Source organism: Colobus angolensis, unplaced genomic scaffold, assembly GCF_000951035.1.
Source record: "Colobus angolensis palliatus isolate OR3802 unplaced genomic scaffold, Cang.pa_1.0 Scaffold2, whole genome shotgun sequence".
In the NCBI taxonomy this organism is placed as follows: domain Eukaryota; kingdom Metazoa; phylum Chordata; class Mammalia; order Primates; family Cercopithecidae; genus Colobus; species Colobus angolensis.
This window is the reverse complement of record NW_012115154.1, coordinates 22,585,226-22,609,042: the sequence shown is the minus strand read 5'-3', so window position 1 is coordinate 22,609,042 and position 23,817 is coordinate 22,585,226. Positions and strand designations below refer to the sequence as shown.

Here is a 23,817-nt window from a genome sequence, read left to right as displayed (position 1 = left end):
GGAGGATTGCTTGAGTACAGGAGTTCAAGACCAGCCTGGGGAACATAGCGAGATGCTATATCAACAAACAAAACCAAAATCAATTAGCTGGGCGTGGTGTCACATGCCTGTAGTACCAGCTACTTAGGAGCTGAGGTGGGAGGATTGCCTGAGCTTGGGAGGTCAAGGCTGCAATGAGCCATGATTGCACCACTTCACTCCGGCATGGGCAACGGAGCGAGATCCTGTCTCAAAAAGTATACATACATTTGGGAAAACAAGTTTTCCCAAATTATAAAGCAGTGGCATTCATATTGACTCAGTATTTGTTTTAACGCATAAGCATCACTTATTATAATTAGGGTAAATACAGTCACAGTACCTAAGTTAATACTTCCTATGCATGTGGAGATGAGCTTTTTTTAAATGGGATTGAGCAAATTCTCCTGAAGTATTCTACATGCATTATTGCAATTGTTCTGTAAATGTGTAAAAGCCTTAGGACTTTATCTTTTAATTATATATGATATGCAACACTTGTTCCCAACACCTGCGGGGAAATTTCCCGGACACTGAAAGAAACAGTGCTTTTATCTTATTAAATTAGTGTGGTTTCAATTTCACATTATCTTTGGTTGCTCAGCCTGTAGTATTACAAGTTTATGGCTTCTCCTTAGCTATGCGAAAAGTTGAAACCAAAAGTCATTTTCTGCTTTATTGACTTGCAGGAAGAAAAACCGAAATTATCCTGGTCATTAAAGAGAGTACTTACAATTTTTTTGCCTTCTATTAAGACAGTAGAAGTATTTCTTTCAACATTCCACAGTCGCACTGTTCCTTTCTGTTCTCTGTAGATGAATTCTGTGTCTGTAAGAGAGGAAGTAGAAAAAAACCACGTGAAACATCAAAGAACCCCCCTCAGCTTTTGACAAATGCTTACGTAAAGTAAAATCACTAGTTTTGAAAAAAAAAGATAGGCTCCCACTCATCAAAGGGCCCTTTCAATATGGTACAATACACCTACATTTTCTTAATCCAGCCTCACGTGATGCTTCTCTCCTACTTTACACACTGACATAGAAAGCACAGGCGCACACACAGAAAACCTTTGGAACAGTCAGAATATTCTTGGGCAGGACACAAAGAGCAGATTAAGAAAGCAGCTATTCCAAGAGGCCAAAGACAACTGCTAGTAAAGGGACTAATTTCCTATATCCAACTTTGGAGTAAATCTGTATGCAGAATGCTTGCGGCCCATAGCCCCATCCTGCAAAACGTGCTTTCATCTGCTCCACGAGCTCCCCTAGGTGCTCTTGCTTGGAGGAGTTAGCTGCTTTGCTGCCGCGCATGCCTTTGAATCTAAACATCTCATCGATGCTGAGTCTGGCCTCTTGTATATGAACAACCAAGATTTCAAATTTAGAAAATTAGGAAAAACGCTTACTCAAAATAGTGTGCATATGGACATGTACATATACATCTCCTATGAATGAAAGGGTATATTTCTGAAAGGTAGGGTTGTATTAAAAAAAATCCCCAAAATCAATGAGACAAAAACACTCCAACAGAAAAAAAATAGGCAAAATAAATACACCAAGAAATGTTATAAAACAAAAATAGTAAGTAAGCACATGAATAGACTCTTTAACAGAGTCATTAACACTCTGATGATGCAAAATAAAATCAGAGACAGGTACCATTTTGCAGCCACTACCTTAGAAGACAGTAAGAAAATTTCATGTGGGAAAATTACTTCCTGAAATGTAGGGTTATAGGTTGAGAGGCAGGGACCACAGTAGGGAGAAGGAAAACACTATCTTTCTGAGTGAAGGCAGTAACCTTGAGCCAGTTTGATGGTAAAGGCATTTCACATATAATAGTTGATGACTGAAAAACATGATGCAGACTGGATTAATTCAAAAGCAGAGTTGTTATAATTTAAGTACGTGTAGATTTTATGAGGAAAATGCAAGTCTATCACTATAATGAAAATTTCATCATCGACATGGACCTAGATCAATCTATTTTACGAATTATGTAAATTACTTCCAAAGATTCAGTACTAAAGTTAACAGATGTTTAGGTGAAATTATTTTCATTTATTTTCCTGGTAATACTTTCATGAACAAATCAAATGAGTCAATTTTTCTGTTTCTTAAGCAAACACACCAAGGTGCATCTGTCGAATGAGCTCTCTCCCATTACAAGCACTCACATGGAAGCCTGTGCAATCATTTCAGTGAAGTCACCCTCATGTAGCAAGTTTTAGATTTTTTTTAGAAAGCACTTAAGCTTGTTATATAAGTTGCAAAAAAGGTTACTACTTAATTTGATTGTCACCTTATCTCCCTTTGTTCACTAGCTTTTACTTTGAATGAATTTCTAAATATCAACTTTGCCTTCAGTGGATGAAGATTTACTGCCTTTGACCCCCGCTCAGGAGTTCCAAGTTCTCTGCGTTTACCCCACCCCCACATTACTGATCACAGTGAAACATAATGATTGTTTAAGAGTGTGCAGTGGGGAGCTGAACAATGAGAACACAGAGAAGGGAACAACATACACTGGGGCCTGTTGCAGGGGGGCAGGAGGAGGGAGAACATCAGGAAATAGCTAATGCATGCAGGGCTTACTACCTAGGTGATGAGTTGATAGGTGCAGCAAACCACCATGCACATGTTTACCTATGTTACAAACCTGCACATCCCGCACAAGTATCCCAGAACTTAAAATAAAATAAACACATACATAAAAAAAGATTATGCCATACTACATTTGAGGTACATAAAACCTGCTTGTTTCAATGGAAACCAATGAGACCATTTCAGAATTAGAACATATGATTGCTTTTCTTTCTCCTGAATTTTATCATTCCAGTACTTTTAACAGTTCTATCACATGTTTATGTATCTTTAAATACTATGTTGTTTAGTTTTCTTTGCATTTGAGCTTAATAAGGTGATATTTACTGTGTTCCTCAGTGATTTATATTATATCATATTTCTAAGGTGAATATAATAGTTCATACTGTCTTGGCTCTTAGTGCTTACTGATGTACACGACTCAAGTGTATATTACAATGGATACCAGTCATTCCTAGTTTAATCGCTATTACAAATCATTCTACTAGGAATATTCTTCTTTACATCTTTTGGTAAAAATGCACAAGGCTTTTGCTTCTCCTCTCCTCTCCTTTCCTTTCTTTTCTTTTTTCTTTTTTGTTTTGACAGAGTTCCACTCTTGTTGCCCAGGCTGGAGTGCAATGGCACGATCTCGGCTCACTGCAACCTCTGCCTCCCGGGTTCAAGTGATTCTCTCGCCTCAGCCTTCCCAGTAGTTGGGATTACAGGCTTGCACCACCACGCTGAGCTAGTTTTTGTATTTTCAGTAGAGACAGGGTTTCGCCTGGGTTATGGAAATTCTTAACCTTGCAAGTTATTTTCAAAAGTGGTTGTGGCACTTTAACAGGCACCAATAGTGAATGAGTTCTCATAACTTGCTATTTTCAAACTTCTTACTATCTTCCAATGCAGTGGGTGCAAAAAATGGTATCTCTGATTTTATTTTGCATCATCAGAGTGTTAATCACTTTAAAAGTCTCTTCATGTGCTTATTTACTGTTTTTGTCTTATTTTATAAAATTGATTGGTTTATTTATTTTGCCTACTTTTTTTCTGTTGGAATGTTTTTATCTAATTGATTTATAAGAGATTTTTATACATCCCATATGAAATATTCATTAGTTTTATGTGTTGAAAGTGCATTTTATTAGTTGTGGTTTTCATTTTATATATAAAATATTTTGATAAACAGAAATCTATCCTTTAAATATACCATATGCACATGTAAGAAAACCATGTATATGGCTGGGTTGGGTTTATCATTTGTTTGTTTGTTTTCTAAGTGTCTCCTCCGTCTTGTTTCTCTCTCATTATTTGGCTTTCATTTTATTGTTTAAATATCTTTAGAATTTTAATTTTCCCATTTTAGTTGCATTTCTTTGCATTAGCTTTTTTTACGGTTGTCTTAGAAGTTATATACCATTAAATTTCCAAAGTCCAGAAGCAGTTAACAATGTACCACTTCTTATAAACTATAGACACCTGCTAAGCTTTCAGGTCCATGTCCACTCCCATGCAATTACAGTTGTTATATGTATTACATCAACATACTTTACATATTACAGAAGACAATGTTATAGTTTTAGTTTATCACACAATATGGTTTATAAAGAAATTAAAATTAAAAAGTCAAAAAGAAAACAACGTCCTTTGCATTTATCCACAATTGACCACTTCTGATTTTTTTATTCTTTATCAAGATTTGAGTTTCCATTGTATATCATTTTCCTCCATGATGAAACTCCCTTAGGATTTCTCTTTGTACGGGTCTGCTGGAAAAACACATTATTTTATATTTGTTTTATCTGAAAATATCTTCATTTCACCTTTATTCTTGAAGAATATTTTCTGTGAATATAGATTTCCAGTTTACAGGGTTTTTTGTTTTGTTTTTTGCCTTTTAGCATATTGAAACTCTATTCCACTCTCTTCTGGCCACCATGGTTTTTAATGAGAAGTCAACCATTAATTGAATTATTTCCCAGAATGTATTATTTTTCTTTTGGTGCCTTTAAAATTTAGTTGCTACCTTTGACTTTTGAAGTTGACTGTTACGTGCTTTTATTCTTTTGGTCTCTTTTTCTTCCTTCCACTTTTATTTTAAATTCTTGGGTACATGTTCAGGATGTGCAGGTTTGTTACATAGATAAATGTGGTTTGCAGCACAGATCAACCCATCACCTAGGCATAAAGGTGGTTTGCTGCACAGATCGACCCATCACCTAGGTATAAAGCCCAACATCCATTAGCTACTCTTCCTGACGTTCTCCCTCCCCCAGCCTCTCCCCTCAATATTCCCCAGTGTGTGTTGTTCCCTGCAATGTGTCCATCTGTTCACATTGTTCAGTTCCCACTTATAAGTGAGAACATGCGGTGTTTGGTTTTCTGTTCCTGCGTTAGTTTGCTGAGGATAATGGCTTCCAGCTCCATCCATGTCCCTGAAGAAAACATGATCTTGTTCGTTTTTGTGACTGCATAGTATTCCATAGTGTATATGTACCATCTTTTCTTTATCCAGTCTATCATTGATGGACATTTGGGTTGATTCCATGTCATTGCTAATGCGAACAGTGCTGCAATGAATATATATGTGTACACATCTTTATAATAGAAATATTTATATTCCTCTGGGTGTATACCCAGTAATGGGACTGCAAGGTTAAATGGTATTTCTGCTTCTAGATCTTGAGGAATTGCTACACTATCTTCCACAATATTTGAAGTAATTTACATTCCCACCAACGGTGTAAAAGTGCTACATTTTCTCTGCAATCTTGCCAACATCTATTGTTTCTTGACTTTTTTTTTTTTTTCTTTAAGTTCTGGGATAACTGGCATAAGATGGTATCTCATTGTGGTTTCGATCTGCATTTCTCTAACGATGTGATGTGCTTTAGATTGAGCTGCTTTGTGTTTATTTTGTTTTGATGTTCACTAAGCATCTTGTATTTGCCAAGGTATGTCTTTCATCACATTTTTTAGCTGTTAATTTGACAAACCGTTTTTCTACTTCTTTATCCATTTTCTCTCCTACCATTAAATTTCCAAAGTCCAGAAGCAGTTAACAATGTACCACTTCTTATAAACTACAGAAACCTGCTAAGCTTTCAGGTCCATGTCCACTCCCATGCAATTACAGTTGTTATATGTATTACATCAACACCACTAACTTTGTTTCTTGGGTAGCAGCTTTATTGTTAGTGAAGATGTTTAACCTCTTTAGCTGACCTGCCTTGATTCCCTTCCACAGATATGATACACATAAATTGGGGAGTTGATATCACCTCACAGGTCTCTGATGCTCTGTTCATTAAAAACAAATTTTCTCTCTGTTTATTTTGAATAATTTCCTTTTTGTTTTCCTGAGACAGAGTCTCACTCTGTCACTCAGGCTGAGTGCAGTGGTATGATCTCCGCTCACCGCAGCCTCTGCCTCCCAAGTTCAAGCGATTCTCCTGCCTTAGCCTCCTGAGTAGCTGGGCCCACAGATATGCGCCACCACGCCCAGCTGATTTTTGTATTTTTAGTAGAGATAGGGTTTCACCATGTTGGCCAGGCTAATCTCAAGTGATCCACCTGCTTTAGTCTCCCAAAGTGCTGGGATTATGGTCGTGAGCCACCACTCCTGGCCTCACCTTGGGTATTGATCTATCATTTAATCTTTCCTAAGTCATGGTAATTAAATTATCAAGTCCATCAGTAAATTTTTTAATTTCAGAATTTTTATTCTTCTATTTATAAGTCCCCATTTGGTTCCTTTATGTTGTCTGCTGAGATTTTCCATTTCTCTGCTGAGATTTTCATTCACTGAAAAACAGGCTTATGTTAATTCATTGAGGATAGTTGTAATAGCTTTCAAAAAATCTTTGTCAGTTCCAGAAATCTGTTCCATTTCCAGGTCAAACCATTAACTTCCTTTTATGTTGAGCATGTGTTTCATTTTCTTGGTTATTTGTATGTATATATACTAATTTCTGGACATTCTGGGTTTTGATATTATTTCCCAATAAATGTTATTTCCTTTGCTCTAGCAGGCAATTTTCTCTGCTAGGGCTTACACCACTAACTTTGTTTCTTGGGTAGCAGCTTTATTGTTAGTGAAGATGTTTAACCTCTTTAGCTGACCTGCCTTGATTCCCTTCCACAGATATGATTCACAGGTCATTCAGCAATGTGGGAAGGCAGTGACTAGGGATCCCCTCTTTGAATTATTTCCTAACTTGCCCATTCTTCCTCTCGACGCCTTCTCAAATCACCTGTCTTCTTCATTTCCAAGGTTTCTGCCTTGGTTCTGATTGTCATCACCTTCACCATAGACTACTCCAGCAGTCTCCTAATGGGTCTCTCTCCTTATTTCCATTCTCTATGCAGACAAAGCCATCTCTCTCTTTTAAAACTCCTTTTTATCCCTTTGGCAGAAACTATTTTGGTCAAGTTTCTTAGCCTGACATTTAAGATCCTTCCAATTCTGGCCTTGGCCCCTCTTCCCATTTGAATGCCTGTCACCCCAACAAAGCATGCTGAGCACCACCATGTCTCCCAGTCCTCTGCACTCCCTCACACTGCTCCCTGACCTGTAATGTCCTTCTCCCACTATGGCCAGGTAAGATCTTCCTGGGATCTGCATAAAGGCCAATTCCCTTGTACAGTTTTCATGCCTTTTCCAGGCAGGATTCATCTCTCTCTGCTTTCAGTCCACACTTCATTCATCCTATTTTTTTACTCATCACAGCATGATAGAGTTATTTGTTTGTTATAACTCTCTGTCTTCTGCACTAGAGTACATGATTCTCCAGAGAAGAGGCCACACCTTCCTGATTTTCTATCTCTAATACCTAGCATAATGACTGGTACCAAGTTAGATGCTAAATATATGTATAATGAATTGAGCCAATTAATACTATCATAAGACTGATTCACCAAATATCCACCTTACATACAAAACAATGACCAGAACCACTAGTGTAAGAGTAACTGCCCTAGAATGAGGAGGGCATGACACAGGTGGAGTAAGGACAGAGGCATAGGCATGGTGTTTCTTTTTTGTCAAATTATACTTTTGTGCCTCTTCATGAGATTCAATTATCATTATTTTATCCTTATCAGTGCAAAGCAATAAGATGTTACACAGGGGAGTGTACAGTGCATTTTAATGCTATACGGATACGGAGATAAAGTTGAAAAGCCACGCTCGATGGGAGTTCTAAGAAACATACAATGTCAGATTCCTAGGAGAAAATTTCCCAAAGGAAAGCTTACAGCACCACCAATTGCTAATTTTCATGTGCAATATATCTAGTGCTTTGCGTTTAAAATATACCACTAATCTCATTTTTCTGTGTACTTATGCAATTCTTCAAGCTGAAAATATTACAGAAATGGAAAAAATTGCATTGGTAGCTAGGACTAGGAAGATGGTTTCTTTTTTGTTTTCAAACTGATATAAGAATAACAAATTATTTTTCTAACTTTCTCAATAAGATAAAATTCCAGTTATTTACTCATAGTATCATATATCAGCTGATTTTATATGTTGTTTACTTTTGCTTGACAATAATGCATTTTTAAAAAGGTTTTCAAAGGCCATGCATATGTTAAAAATTTAAATAATGTTATGGCATCTTATGGTACTGTAGATACATTAACAATTGAGCTAACAGATCTCATTACTAAGTGTAATTTGTATATGCTGTTTGGTTTTGAAGAGTACATTAATCCCTGATTGTATAAATATCACAAAGAATCCTTACATAGTAATAGATTTTAATTTCTGAAACAAAGAGCATACAGAATGAATGTAGTAATTTTTTCTCATATCATCTTTTAATTTTAAATAACTAGCAATAGAAAGTGTTCTATTGCTTATTTTATTTCTACCTATAATTTACTTGCATTTATGTATGTTCTGACAACAAAAGCATACAATAAACACATATCTTAAGACAGTCAACATCAATATTATGGTCATAAAATATTAATGTGTAATCTCTAGTACCCACATTGCAGTCTAGAAATACCATTTCCCACAAAATGAAACCCAGATTCTCTCTGTAAATGGCTAATTCCAGGTCTGTGACAGGCAATATCTGAGCCCAAAGGTCAAAATTTATTAGGACCATGCCAAAACGACTCAGAAGCCATCTTGGAGAGCCTCCCGCTGGCCAAGAATAGAACATTTGGAGCACTGATAAAACTAATAACTGCAAAAGATTAAAGCTCATCAACCATGCATAAGTTTTTGAACTTAAAATGATACTTAAAAAACAAACAGATTTGGAGGCTTATTTACTATTCTTTCTACTTTTGTTTAACATTATCTATTTACAGTTCAATAATTTTAAAAACATTATGCAGCTATAATGTAAATAAAGGTCTGTTGCACCGGTCTTTCATTTCATCCCTTTCGGGCTTCTGCCATAATTTGTTTATAGAATTAACCTGATATTTTGGTTGCAGGCTATTCGTGACTGTGTTTTCACCAGGTTTCTCCAATAATCACTGGACCACAAGCTCCAATTCTGAACATTTTCACTGCAAAGTCAGGAGCTGGGAGCCTATGAACTCACAGCAGCCAAATGAAGGTCTTCAGTCCAGATGTAGATACACTGCCTCTCATGAGAGTGATTTTTCCTTTGGCTCTTAAACAGTAAGGTGTGTATGGCAAGTTATAAGAAGAATCAAAAATGATTAGAAAGCTGACATTAATTCCTACTGCCAGTTTCTTTTAGGAAATATGAGTGAAATGCAAATATTTTTAGTTGAACCATATTTATAATCTAGAACCGTACTGCTAATATGTAGCCTCTAGCCACATGCTTCCATTAATATTAAAATTAATTAAAATTAAATAACATTAAAAATTTAGTTCCTCATTTATACTAGACACATTTGAAGTTCTCAGTAACCACATATAGCTGGTGGGTACTGTGTTGGATGCTGTGGGTATAGAATATTTCCAATACTGCCAAAAGTTCTTCTGGACAGCACTGTCTACGAGGTTATATTACGTGAGTATGTTTCATTTGGAATGTCTTAGTTTACACCACAGCCTATCTTTCACCTGGAAAAATCACCCTTCTCAGACCATGGCTATCGAAGAGAACGCCAAAGAATGTCCTTGAAGGTGGTGAGCAGACCTGCAGACCTTCCTCTTGCCAATAATGTCTTCATTCTTAAAGATAATGAAGACAACCGTTGTGGGACAAAATAGGAAATCTTTAAATAGTTAAACACAAATTCCAGAATAACCCAAATGTCACAAGACCTTAAAAAAGAATGCAGGCTTATATTGTACCAGGAGCCTCAGTAATCCTCATCAGAATCAATGGATTAAAAAGTAGGAGTTTGAATGCCATGGAAATGCCAAAGGCACTTCAGGTTTTTAGGTTTTGTTAAAACTCATGATATTTAAAGAAAAGTACCCAACATGATTACTACATCCTTTTCTTTGGGATTATGAGAACTGCACACAGCCCTTTAGCATATCAAGGAAATATTACACATAGAGAGGGTGAGGAAATGTAAAAGAAATTATGTGCATTCTGCTTGAAGTAGATCAGTAACTCATTTGCATGAGAATATGCTTAGAAAAGGTAGGTGTTTCCAAAAAGAGAAATAATGGGTACGAGAAGCAAAACTAAAAAAAAAAAAAAAAAAAAAACCAACAAAACCAATAGACATTTTATCCATTAAAAAAATATTTACAACGTATGGGATACTCTGCTAGATATTTGGTATGCACCATGTGTTAGCCACATTCCCTGACTTTAATGAAACTTATCATTAGACAACAGTTACTGCATACTAGCTGTAGTAACATTCCATGTTAATCACAGCACTGTGCTCTCAGACATATTTCCAAGTACATAAATAATTCTGTTAATGTTATTAGGAACTAAGATTTTCTGTACAAGAGAAAAGAGATCCACATTTTTCATCATGGACACTCAGACCAGGTGCAGTGGTTCATGCCTGTCATCCCAGCACTTTGGGAGGCCAAGGCAGGAGAAGAGCTTGCGCCCAGGAGTTTGAGAGCCTGAAAAATTAGATGGGCAACATATCCAGACTCTGTCTCCTCAAAAAAATAATTTAAAAGTTAGCTGGGCATGGTAGCATTTGCCTGTAGTCCCAGATACTCAAGAGGCTGAAGTGGAAGATTTCTTGAGCTCAGAGGTTTGAGGCTGCAGTGAGCTACGATTGCGCCACTGCACTCCAGCCTGGGTAACAGAGTGAGACCCTGTCTTTAAAAAACAAAAGGAAATTCAGCTAAAATTTAAAGCTCTGTGATGTTGAATTGGCATCAGAAACATCAATAAGAACCAATGTTTCTTTATTGTTCGAAACTATATACTTGCTAGTCTTGCCCATGAAAATGGGCTGGAAGCATGATTATCGCAGACACCCAGATTTTTGTCTCTAAGTACCATTCTCCCTAAAATGAGCCAGGGATCCTTGAAAAAAATGGATGTTTCCAGGACTGAGGCACACAAAGTATATTATAAATCTAAAATATATTACTGGCCAGAAAGCAAAGACCAGTCTGGGAGACAAGTGACTGAGAAGGACATGTCAATAAGACCATGGTAGATTACAAAATGGCTCCAATTCTTCACCCCACCCTTTTCCATCTAATTTTTCAGGGCCTTTTCTCATGACTCTAGGCTCAGACACAGGACTAGAATTGGGCAATGGAATATCAGTAAATAGAAGAGGGCTGGCGCTTAAAAAGCTCTTGCACAGTGGATTTGCTCTCTCGGGTTCTGCTATTGCCATGAGACAAACATGCCTGGCCTAGTGTCCTGGCCCAGGAGAAGGATCAAAGGCATGAAGAACAAACTGAGTTGCTCCAGTCATCCAAGAAGAGGCCACTCCAGATCAGCCAACATCCAGCTGGGTGTCTGGCCATGTGAGCAAATCAGTCATGAGATACGCGGAGTTCCCTAACCACCACCTGCCAACAGCCAGGTTTGTGAAAATGACTTATTCTATGTGTTCTGGAAGGTTGTTGGTTGTTTATTACACAGCACTCTGTAGCATTAGATTACTGATACAAGCACAGAAGAACCAGCCGGAGGGGCTCTCTGTGGTCAAAGTTAGGACAATCCAAACACCAAAAGAATAATGTTATCAGTGACGAAGACACAGTGAATACATTTTAAAAAGCATGAGTCCAGAGTGATACCCACAAAGCATTAAAGAAAACAAAACTGTTTATTTTTCATAGCTGAACATAACTATGATACCAACTTCTTAATCTGAAAACTAATAATTGAAAACAATTAAGGATTCAGCTGCCTGCTTTGTTGGTATTTCAGGTACACCAAGTAGCCTGTTTATGAAGGAGAGTTCTGCCTTTCAGAAGACTGTCAACTAGTAAGTGTAGAAGGGGTGATTAATTTAGAACATCACCAGTTTGCAACCCCTGTTGTAAAACTCAGTGCTGGATCATCGATGGATGCTAACCTCTTTTGGAGAAAAGTTAGTGGGATATTATCCCACAGAAAATATGCCATTCTCAATGGGAAAAACATGTTTATGATAGAGAACTTTGGTGGTCCCCTCTTTTGCCCATTAGTCTCCCCTTCGAATCACCAATCGTGGGACAAGTGGACATTACAGATAAACATGTGAAATCACCTCACAAGAAAGCAATCAGTCAAGTCCAGAATGGAGGAGAGCATACAACACAACTGGCCTAATCCAGGTGTATTGTGAAATAGTATATATCACAGAAAAAAGAGGAGCCATTCTACCATTAAGAGAAATTTAAAAGACATGATCAAATACAATTATAATTTTTGATTTGATCCAGGCTTAAAGAAAACAAAAGTTATAGAAAATATTTTGAGACAGAATAAGGATATCTGAATAGGGCCTGGGAATGTAATAATATTTGGGGATTATGGTCATTTTTGTCAGATGTGATGATGTTCCTGTGGATGTATGGGAAGATATACTTTGGAGATGAATGTTTTAGTATTCGGGGATGAAAGAAAATGAGAGTATAATTTATGTTTACATATTTCCAGCAGAAAAAGAACTGATGGAGGACACAAAAATGGCCAAGGCATTGAAATTAATTGGTATTTGTACTGGTAATATAGGTGCTCACTGAAATATGTTTTCTACTTTTCTGTGGAGAGTACGGTACAGAGTAAGACTCTGTCTCAAAACAAAAAGAAAGAAAGAAAGGAAGAAAGAAAGAAAGAGAGAAAGAAAGAAAGAAAGAAAGTAAGAAAGAAAGAAAGAAAGAAAGAGAATGAGTTAGAAAGACCACAGTAATGTTTTCCTTCCTCCTTTCAAGAAAATATTTAAAATATTTCATTAAAAATGAAGCAGAAAATAAAACCACATAATCTCTGAATTCCAGGAATGTACGATAGGGTTGGAGCTCTTGTCCCTAGTCCAGGCGCCGATTGGGAATGACTCAGTCGGTGAGGAGCAATCACTCAGGAGAGCCTAGCTGCTTCTCCCTGGATGATCAGGAAGTCGATCCCCCCCACCGTGCCCTCCAGAGCTGGGTGATGTAGGGACGTCGGGTGAGGGTAGAATTGAGAAAGACTGAACTGTGAGCATCGAACCTCGTGTTTAGGTAAAACAAGTACAGGAAATGGGAGATACCTAAGGTGGGAAGCCAGGGGTGCACACGCCCATAACACCCACTGATGGGACAGATGAAGACAGTGCAGGGAGCTCCTGAGCGGACGCTGCTGGGAAGCTCTACAGCAGGGCTGCGGTTTAGTACATAGGGTTAGGCCCGGAGGAGACAGAGTTCCAATTTTTTTTGTTTTTAATTTCCCGTGTCTGGGTTTTCTTCTTTCTGGTTTACATCACAAAAATTGCCAGAGGAAGGCAATGTGGGCTCAAAAGAGGCACAATGGTTTCTTTCAAAAGAGCAAGTTTTCTAACGATATTCCTTTCCATTCTAAATACAAACAGCATTCAGCAACCCTGCCAGTAAGGGCTTAACCCAGGCGGTACAGCCTTGACATTTGTGAGAAGTGCTCCCGAAACCTGGGGAATTCCCAGCTTCTCTAGGACTCTAAGTAAGACGTGAACATTAGAATTGCTGGCTGGTTAGTTAGCCCCCTCTGGCTCAAGGGCCTCTCGCAGGCCTCTTGATTCCAACTTACACTGGCAACTTTAACATACGTGGCAGGATAACCCGACTGGGAGGTTCACTACATCTGATTTTCCTGCAGGATCTTGAGAATAAGAATGAGTTGGAAAGACCACAGTAATGGCTTCCTCCCCCCTTTCAAGAATGCAGCCAGGCACTGTATTTTGTAAGTCTGAGGGTATTAAGAGGCATTTGCTTTAGAAAACCTACACCTTGGAAACAAAGGTGGAGACCTGTCTGGGGCTGAAATGGGTAAGTGTATGTGGATAGACAAAGAGGTAGGTTATTAAATTCTGTGAACTTCAAACTATGGTAAAATGATACCACAATGTCTATTTTTACAATGTCAGTAATGACATAGACAAGTACTTTCAAAAAATAATAATCACAGCTTGGAAATCACTTGGGAAGTAGCTACATTTCAAAGATGATTTTAGTAGCTTTCAATTTCACTTAATTTTTAATTGTAAGATCTGAGACTGCCCAATTTGTCTTTGATTAATGCACTGCCCAAATAGCTTTAAAAATCTTTTACATTTCCATTATTTTCCATTCAATTTGTATGTGCCTCGACAGAGTCCTGTTTAGACTTTTAAACAGCTTGTTACACTGATAACCCAGTAAAACAAGACAGCCCCTCTTTCTGTATTTATTATTGTCAATCACCTGCTAAATGGTTAAGGAAAAAAAAAATTTATTTGTAGAATTAGGATTTGTTTTTGCAAATTATTCTTTCACTTGACCCTACCATAAAAATATATAGATATAGTTAAGCAGGCTTTCAAATGTTTAGAGGGGTGAAGGCAAAAGAAAAATCATCAAAGAATAAAAATCCTTGAAAATTTATGCAGGAATGAATATCCTCAGAAATGTGCTATCAGCCAAGCCCTTTCTAGATAACAAACAAAGGGATTTTGCACATACACGCTGTTGCGGATTCCTGTGATTAGCTGTTATATAAATCCAAGATTGTTTGTCTGTTCCTATTGTCTCCGAGCTTTCTGTGACTCTGTAAGTTGTAGACACTGATAGAAATTGAGGAGTCTTACCAGATGCAAGTGAATTTTGGCTGGTGGAGATGCAATAGATTTTCCTGCCCCACCCCACCCCCACAGAAAACACCAGTTTTGCAGTAAATTCATTTCAGCATTTCCAGTGGAGCCAAACCTCCACCTTACTTTATCTATGCATCCCTGAGAAAAATCACCTCCTACTAGCAAAGACTAATGGATAGGCTGAGAGACAGAAACTTGACCGGAAGATTACATCAGCACAACGGTGACGAAAAGCTCCAGGGGTAAGGGACAGAATGTTGGAAAGAGCTTAGTCCAAAAGTCTGGAAATTTGGCCTTTATTTTAGGCTTTGCCACAGACTGGCTGTGCCAGAAGTATGCCGTGCAACCTCTAAAGCAGTATCCTAAAAGGAATACAGCATGGTACCGCTTTAGGACACAGCATGATAGTCCCCTCTCCTTTTCCACGTCTGCTAGCAGGAAGGCTTTTATGATGGCTGGAGCTGGAGCAGCCGTTTTGTCCCTTTAGGTGATGTTGGAAATGGAAGGTAAAAGCAAAATAGAGTGTAGATTCCACCTCTGGACTTACATGTGGAAAATAAATGAATTTGAGAGACAAATAAATTTCTATCTTTCTTAAACTACTATTATTTTAATCTTTCTGTTGCTGAGAGCTGACTTGAATCCTAATAAAGAAATACAATCATACTCTGACTGTAACTTCTGGATTTGGAATCGGGAGAATTTGGTTCTAATCCCATTGCAGTGTTTTTTGAGGCCAATTACTTTACCTTGCAGTCTTTCATTTTCAGTAATAGAATACCTTATTTTTCTGAAAAGGTTACTGTGCTGATTAATTGAGATCAGCTATGTTCAGGCATTTTGAAAGGAAGAAAAAAAAGAACACATTTTATAAATACGAGGTGCCACCTCACCCAGTGGCACTCAGATCTCTGAAAGGGGAAAATCAACTGCATCTTTTGACTACACATTCACCCATGATTTTATTTACAAAGGAAAAAATGGAATCATCTAGAAGTATTTTAGGTGTAATCTATGAAAATACTTTGCCTGTACATAACTCTTGTCCTTCTGACTTAAAAGCAAACAAAATAATCCAAAATGCAAACAGCAGGAAGGCCAGTGTCTTATACAGAGAGAAGAAAAATTCTTACATGGAACAATTTTGTCTACTCATTGGGTTGGAAAAACAGAGAAACAAATGATTAGAGGTTTCTTCACTCTCCCAGGAAAAGTAGGCAGGTCCTCTGAGAAGGAATCATCCACTGCTTCTGACTTGCCCATTTATGTCTGCAAGCCTCAAAGTGCTTGATGGCGCAGTGACTGCGGTGGGCTGTTTCTTTCCGAGAAGATCTGGCATGTGTCACAAACGTGGGATGTCAAAGACAGACATCTCCTGGTGGCATGTGGCTGCCTGTGTCCCTCTGCTTTAGGCAGAATGTGAGTCTGAATTTGGCTGGCTCCAGGGGGCTGTCTGTGCCACCAGGGGCAGAGGGACAGACTGCCCCCCAGGCTCCTCCAGCAAAACATGCTGGAAGTTTACCAAGTGGCATCATTAGTATAAATTCACTGTGTCTTATGACTCTGGCTCTGATCACAGACTCTTTCCCTTCTGACTTTGACCCATAAAGACTTTGGCAGGATTATTAGAGAAAGTCTAGTCAATTAGAGAGGTAGAACCCATCATCTGAAAGCTGCAGGATAACCGGGTTACGACTCTAAGCTCCGAGTGGGTGGAGGTCTCATCACCCACAAGTCATTAATATATTGTAGTAAGTGGAAGTAAGAATGTCCTCGCATTTGTTTCCTGGTGAAGTGAGAACCCATGTCTGATGTAGTTGCTTAACCTGGAGTCCTAGAAAATTCCTACGCTTACTAGCTATTAACTGTGGAATCTCAGACAGGCTATATGGCTTTTCTGTGCCTTGATACTCCCATCTGAAAAAAAATGGGGATATTAATCATGCCAATTGATAACTTAAATGACATTAGAACCATATCTGGGTTCACCTATTAGGTCCTACTAAGTATGAAACATAAGGACCACTAACATTATTAGCAGAAAGCAACCAGCGACAACCCCCAGGCATCTGAGTAACTTAGGCCTTCCTGTGAAAATCCACAGGGTTTATGGGAATACTTTACCTGCAGGGCCTGATAAAAGTGTATCCTGGAGATCAAGTATGGCTACAGTCCTTCCATTTCATACGCTTCTGATAAGACTGTGCAATTCATCATCTGGACTAGGATACTTGGCTGTGCAAGGGGTTGCTTTAATAATCACAGCAGGGCAAGTGATGTCACCTGGGCATGAACACTGGTTTGTTCTCAAAGTCAGCATCATTTTGCCAAAAAAAATTGACAAAACCAAATTTTTCTATGTACCCAAAGCTTTAAAAATTCAAAATCCTGACTTAGTTTGATGGATATAAGTTTTACTTTAATGTATTTGGAACAAGTGGTTATGTAAGCTTGAATCATCAGGACTGTAAATCTGACAATTATATTCCATGCATGCCATCGATAAAGGTTCTAATTTAAGAAACAACAAATCAACTCTCTCAAAAAAGAACAAATTGATCTGCATCATAATTTAACTAACATACAATAAGACTCAGCTAATCTTTAGGGGTTGTTCTTGTAGTCATCCACAAAAACCAACGAACGGCATATCAGGTCTTCTGCAGTACAAGACATTGTTTTTATGAGTGAAGGAGCATTCGTTTTAGTGGTACGCATCTCAGTCAAGAGATCATAGCAATCTTTGGTCAGTAATGAGTTGTGTCCTGTTAGCTGATGAGAATGTTCAGCTCAATTTATAGCTATCGGTGGAGCTGGTAAAGGTCATCACTGCATCTCATTTGTTAGAGCTGCCTCTCCAAATGGTGGAGGCATAGGGTAAACGATGTTGAAAATTGTAGCTTGCAGTGCAATATCTGTTTACTCCATTAGGAAATGGATTTTTTAAGTGCCCAAGTTCTGTTGGTTTCGTTTTTCCTTGTTTTTGTTTTGCTTTTGCTTTCAGGACACAACACTGCTGTCATTTCCATGTGATCTCCATGAGTGCACTGCTGTGTGTCATTTCCATGTGATCTCCATGAGTGCACTGCTGTGCGTTTAAAAGGCAACATATTTCTTTCCCTACTTTCAACACAGAATTACAAAGTAAATTGTCTTCCCTTAAACAGTATCATGATACTTCATTTATTCTAGGAACTAAACAATGTCAACTAGATCAACATTAGTAACTCTCACACAAGTACAGAAACAACTGCATATGAGTACACACATACACATCGCTACCTCACTAACGCCAAAGTATCTGACTTCATGAACCATGAGTTCACCTTCCACACCCTGTCCTAGGTTTGCTTATTCAACTCAATTCATTCATTCAAGATTTTCGTCATCCCCTGTGCAGACACTGTGCTGGGTGCTCAACTCTCACCCTGTGGAGAAGCTCGTCTATGGGATCTTCCCCTTCTCCAAGCAGAATTGCAGGACACACCTGCCCCAGATTCAAGCAAAATGCTGCAAATGAGTGCTACAACCAGCATCTGATTTTGTTTCTTTCCCTTGAATGGAATCACACTATTATTCCAACCTAGAACACCAAATAAATACTGACTGTGGGGGTGCCTCCTGCATGTCCAGTCCTGCCAGGGGAGCTACAGAGGCAGGTGATGGCCTTGATCCACACTCAGCAATTTCTTCCCCATCTCCCAGTCCTTGGATCATGTTTTTCTTTCCCCATGTGTCATTCTGCTTTGATGGGAGAGACCATGTCATGCTACGTTTTGGTGTACAGCGAACGTAATGAGGATTTCAAAAGAAAAAATCGTAACAGAAAAAACCGAAAGCCTGTGAGTGAAATCGGAAAACTCGAGATGGCATTCAGCTGCTGTGTGCTATTCCGGTGCCATGGGCCACGTTGCCAAGACAAAACACCCCCAAGTGCTAGAATAAACTACCCCACAGAGATATCCACGCCCTGAGTCCTTTTAGTGAGGCCACGGATCACTGTTCAGAAATAAGAGCAGATTTTGTAAGTTGGACCATTTGATTTCTGCTTATGCTTCTATTCCATGTAATTGAACCATGAGCAAATAACTATTTTCATTTTGGAAATTCATGCATCTTACATTTCTCATCCGAGTCCTGAGTCTTAAGTCCTCACTCCATGCGTTAAATCAAAGGATAGAGTCTTACTCAAGTGAATAAATATTATAATTGTGCTTCCCACATAGATTTGCCTGGTTGTTTTCCACTTTCGTAGGAATCAGCCATGGTATGTACAATATATGTCTTTCATGATTATACGTCCCATTTTCTTGAGTCAGTGCATGTGAGACATTTCTCCTAGGAGACTGCAGATGCCTCCTCTGGGGCTCAGCTCTCATTCTCCTTTCAGGAGCACTCGGCGCCTTCCTGCATGGCTAAGCATGGTCTCCTGACATTCCCAGTCCTTTGCACTCCCTGCATGTTGGAATGCTGCACCTCTCTTTTTATGTTTCTGTCCGGACCAAAAAAACCAGAGTTCGGAGTAGGAATTGAGGAAGTCCTTCTAGTCATGAGGGAAAGCAGGAAAACACCCTTCCAGGAAGTCAGGCTGTGGAGCAGTTTTGTGAAGTAAGATTAGACAGAGCTAGTGCCACAAGAGTCTGGCCCCAGGAAAGATCTTGAGCACTCAGTTTAAAGTTCACTGGACTATCCCCAGACCTGAAAAAGAGTGACTATTTGTAGGGAAAAGAGAGAAAAGAAAATGGAAAAGGTAGTAGGTGTAAGGCATACCATGGATCGAATTTGGCAAAATTTACTGAGCTCTTAAGACCTTTTCAATAGAATAGATTGTATTTTTGCTCTCACTGTTTAGGCACCGTCACTCCCAGACTACAACATTGATGATGGTTTTTCCTGTTCCTGCAGTGATCATCTGGGCCTCCATGCACTGTGGGAACTTAGAGCTGGAAGAGACATGGGGTTGTCTTCACATGCAAGCGTACTGATTTTACTCATGAAGAAACAGGCCAGGTGCGGTGGCTCACGCCTGTAATCCCAGCACTTTGGAAGGAAGAGGAGGACAGATCACACAAGGTCAGGATTTCGAGACCATCCTGGCTAACACGGTGAAACCCCGTCTCTACTAAAAATACAAAAAATTAGCCAGGCGAGGTGGCGGGCGCCTGTAGTCCCAGCTACTCGGGAGGCTGAGGCAGGAGAATGGCGTAACCCCGGGAGGCGGAGGTTGTAGTGAGCTGAGATCGCGCCACTGCACTCCAGCCTGGGCGACAGAGTGAGACTCTGTTTAAAAAAAAAAAAAAAAGAAAGAAAGGAAAGAATCAGACTCAGAAACAGTAAATGCCCGATGCCAGGAATCCAGTCCATGGTCCGGCACCAGGTCTTCTGGTCTCTCATGCACTGTGGATGCTGATTGTTGTAGAAAGAACACCAGGGAGGACAGGGCAATGATTCCACAAGGAAGGACACGATCTGCTTCTCCAATCACATGGTATTCCAGGGAATGGTGGCTGACTTTTTGAAGTGCCACACCAGAGTCCTCAAAAGCAAATTTTATGACAGGCCATTCGAAACAGACTTTGTAAGCCAGGTAAACTCTCCAGCCACTTCCACAGAATGTAGTAACAGACCCTCACACAGAAATAACTCTATTTCCATTGAAGAGAGACAAGTGTATATTGTTTGTTCTTTTGTACATTAAGTATCTTAAGATCTAATTTCTTGGGTGTCAAAATGGCACTGAAATGACTTTGTCATGTCCACTATTTGGGATGGTTTCTGGAAATATTAAGAGCTCTGTATAAATGTTATGACAGTTCCTTAAAAAATTAAACATAGAATTAGCACTTGATCCAGCAATTCCACTGCTAGGTGTAGACTTAGAAGAAGTGAAAGCAGAGACTCAAACAGATATTTGTGCACTCATGTGCATAGCAGCATCATTTACAATGGCCAAAAGGTAGGCGCCTCCAAGATTTCACTGACAGATAAATGGACCAACAAAGTGTTGTCTGTCTATATGATGGAATATCATTCAGCTTTAAGAGAGAAGGAAGTTCTGTCACAGGCTACAACATGGATGAACCCTTAAGACATTATGATAAGTGAAATAAGCCAGTCACAAAAGGACAAATACTGCGTGATTCCACTGACATGAGGTCCCTACAGTAGTCAAATTCACAGAGACAGGAACTAGAACAGTGGGCGCAGGGGCTGGGGGAATGAGGAGTTAGTTTTAATGAGGACAGAGTTTCAGTTTGGAAAGTAGGAAGGATCTGGAGATGGATGGTAGAGATGGGTGCACAGCAATGTGAATGTACCACTGAACTATATACTCTAATATGATTAAAATGGTGGATTTTATATTATATCTATTTAACAACAATTGAAAAAAAAAGAATTCCTGAGAAAGAAAAATGAATTTGATGGAAAGTATGAGAAGGAGAGGGTCTGAAATAATATCTAGCTGTATTTCTAACCCATTTATTTTTTTCTTTTTGAGAGGTAGTCTTGCTCTGTCACCCAAGCTGGAGTGCAGTGGTGCTATCTCGGCTCACCACAACCTCTGCCTCCCGGGTTCAAGGGATTTTCCTGCCTCAGCATCCCAAGAACCTAGGATTACAGCTGCCCACCACCATGCCTGGCTAATTTTTTTGGAATTTTAGTAGAGACAGGGTTTCACCATGTTTATCAGGCTGGCCTTGAACTCCTGACCTCAGGTAATCCACACCCTTGGCCTCCCAAAGTGCTGGGATTACAGGCCGTGCCCGGCCGTCTAACCTTTCTTGATTTCATTCAGACCCAAAGTTTATGGCTTTGGAAATCACAGCCTTAGAAATAAAAATCAGCATGAAAGAAATTACTTATGACTAATTTAAGAAAGATTTACGGGTTTAAGTAGGTGTTTATTTCCTCTCTCTCCTCAGTGCCATATTCAGAATTGCTACTGGGTGGCACATGCCCAGGGTTGACCAGTTGTTCCTGGGATGACTCGAAGGTCTGGCGGGAAGGAAACTGTCCTCAAAGCTATGTTGCTGTGTTGACACATGAGGCCCAGACCCCACTGGGAGCTTGTGGTGGAATCAGTGCAGGGCTTTGGGTGGTGTGAAATGTTTTCCATGTTTCCCGGGGTGGACATCTCTAATGGATGATTAGAGCTGATGAAAAGGCAGAGCTGAGTCCTTGTCTCACCCCGAGAGTTCCTGCTTTGGGTCAATCCACACTTACATTCCCCCACGAATGAGGTAGGTAGGGTGAGAGATTGTTATCCATTCATCCAAAATCTTCTTGTTAGTCTCAACATTTGTCCCACACCAATAAAAGATTAATTGGGCACATTAAAAAACAAACCAACAAAAACTCAACTCTAATTCCAAGAGGCAAGTTTGGGGCAATTAGCTTTTCTGGTAAAGCCTCCTCCAGCTACATTTGAGTGACTACCCACAGTAATGCAGATGTCCAGGTCTGTGAGCTTGGTGGGAGTTCTGTTGGACATTCATTAGTCACAAAAAGCAGTGGTCTCAGGTTAACTAAAGTTTGGTAGGATGAAATAGAAGATATGGAAAATAATTCCGTTCCCAGCAAAAATGCCCCTATAAGTCATTTACGAAGAAATTCTGTAACTGAGTAGATTTAAGGACTTTGGGATAAAGAGAAGGAAAAAGAAAATAATGAATGAACTAGTGTGTTTGGGGCATCACACTTTTAGAGTATGGGAAGGATGCTCTTAAGACTTTTTCAATGGGATAGACTGTATTTTTGTTCTCACTGTTTAGGCACTGTCACTCCTGGACTACAAAATTGATGATGGTTTTTCCTATTCCTGTAGGCAAGAAAGCCATCGTATAGTCTACGGTCTCCCACAGTTGTCCCTAGAGTATGTCCCCTTGAGTCTAATCTAATGACTGAATTCTCAATCTAGAACTACTTTTATCTTCACAAAATTTATTATCAATCAAAGGATGAAAATTTATTCATCTACAGGTCTGAAAACCACAAGAGGTCCAGCATGAAGTCATCCTTCTCAATAAGAATTTGTCATCCCTAAGATGATGATTTCACTCCCTTCCCATTACACGTGATCTCCACTTTGTAGTATGTGATTTGAGATTTTATTTATGGGACCTATTGATTGGGCTCAAAAGGTCTGATAGTTCTCATCACCTTCATTATCCTCGCCATCGAAGACATCCCTCTTCCACAAATGAGAATAACTCATTGCAATGTAAATGAGGATTAAGTCATTATTTTTAACTTGCCATTCTCTTTTCTTCACCCATGAGCAAAGAGCTTTAACAGTCAAAGCTTTAGTGATGTGTCATTATGCCTGGAAGCTACCAAGTGTGAAGGAAAAATTACCATTAGAATTATCAATGATGCTATCATGAAAAATAATACAGCATCCTTTAAAGTACTTTATATAACATTACACGTAGAAGAACATGGGGGCACTTTGGTTCACCAGGAATAGAGAAAAATAATCACTTCTGTGACAAGATTATCTGAAAGCCATTATATATGTCATTATGCTTTTATAAAGAAACTGTTTAAGAGATTTAAAGCTTTTCCGATTAGCTGGGCAATCAAAATTGAAACATGATTACGTCTAAAAATATATACAAATTAGAAGGAAAATGAATAATGTTTATGAATTGAGTGCCATGATTTTAGAGGAAAACATAGCCTTCTGTCAATTACCTCAATGACTTTTATTTAATCTTTATCATTAGTTACTAGACCCATTTTATGTAAGTAGGCTTCAGGTCCTTAAAGAATCAAGGAACTGATTATGTAATAGTTTATGGCAAATGTTAGTCTAGCACACATCTAGAAAACTGTGCTGCATCATAATTTAAATGTTTTGACAAATTCTATTAGGATCATTTACAGCATGATAAAACGTATCACCAACTAATGTTTGAATAACTCCATTTCATTTGAAAGTAAAAAAGCTTGGTATGTTCTTCCATTTGTTTGTGTCCTCTTTTATTTCACTGAGCAGTGGTTTGTAGTTCTCTTTGAAGAGGTCCTTTACATCCCTTGTAAG

The 23,817-nt window shown here is 38.9% G+C and overlaps 1 protein-coding gene across 2 annotated transcripts in view; it reads right to left on the bottom strand.

Annotated features, from left to right (window-relative positions):
* The window catches only part of DPP6 (dipeptidyl-peptidase 6), a 588,928-nt gene that overhangs the window by 354,876 nt on the left and 210,235 nt on the right, over positions 1 to 23,817 (bottom strand). For both annotated transcript variants that reach the window (XM_011941531.1, XM_011941532.1), the window contains exon 4: positions 752 to 846. In XM_011941531.1, coding sequence (XP_011796921.1) covers positions 752 to 846 — 95 coding nt within the window. The remainder of the gene's footprint in view (positions 1 to 751; positions 847 to 23,817) is intronic.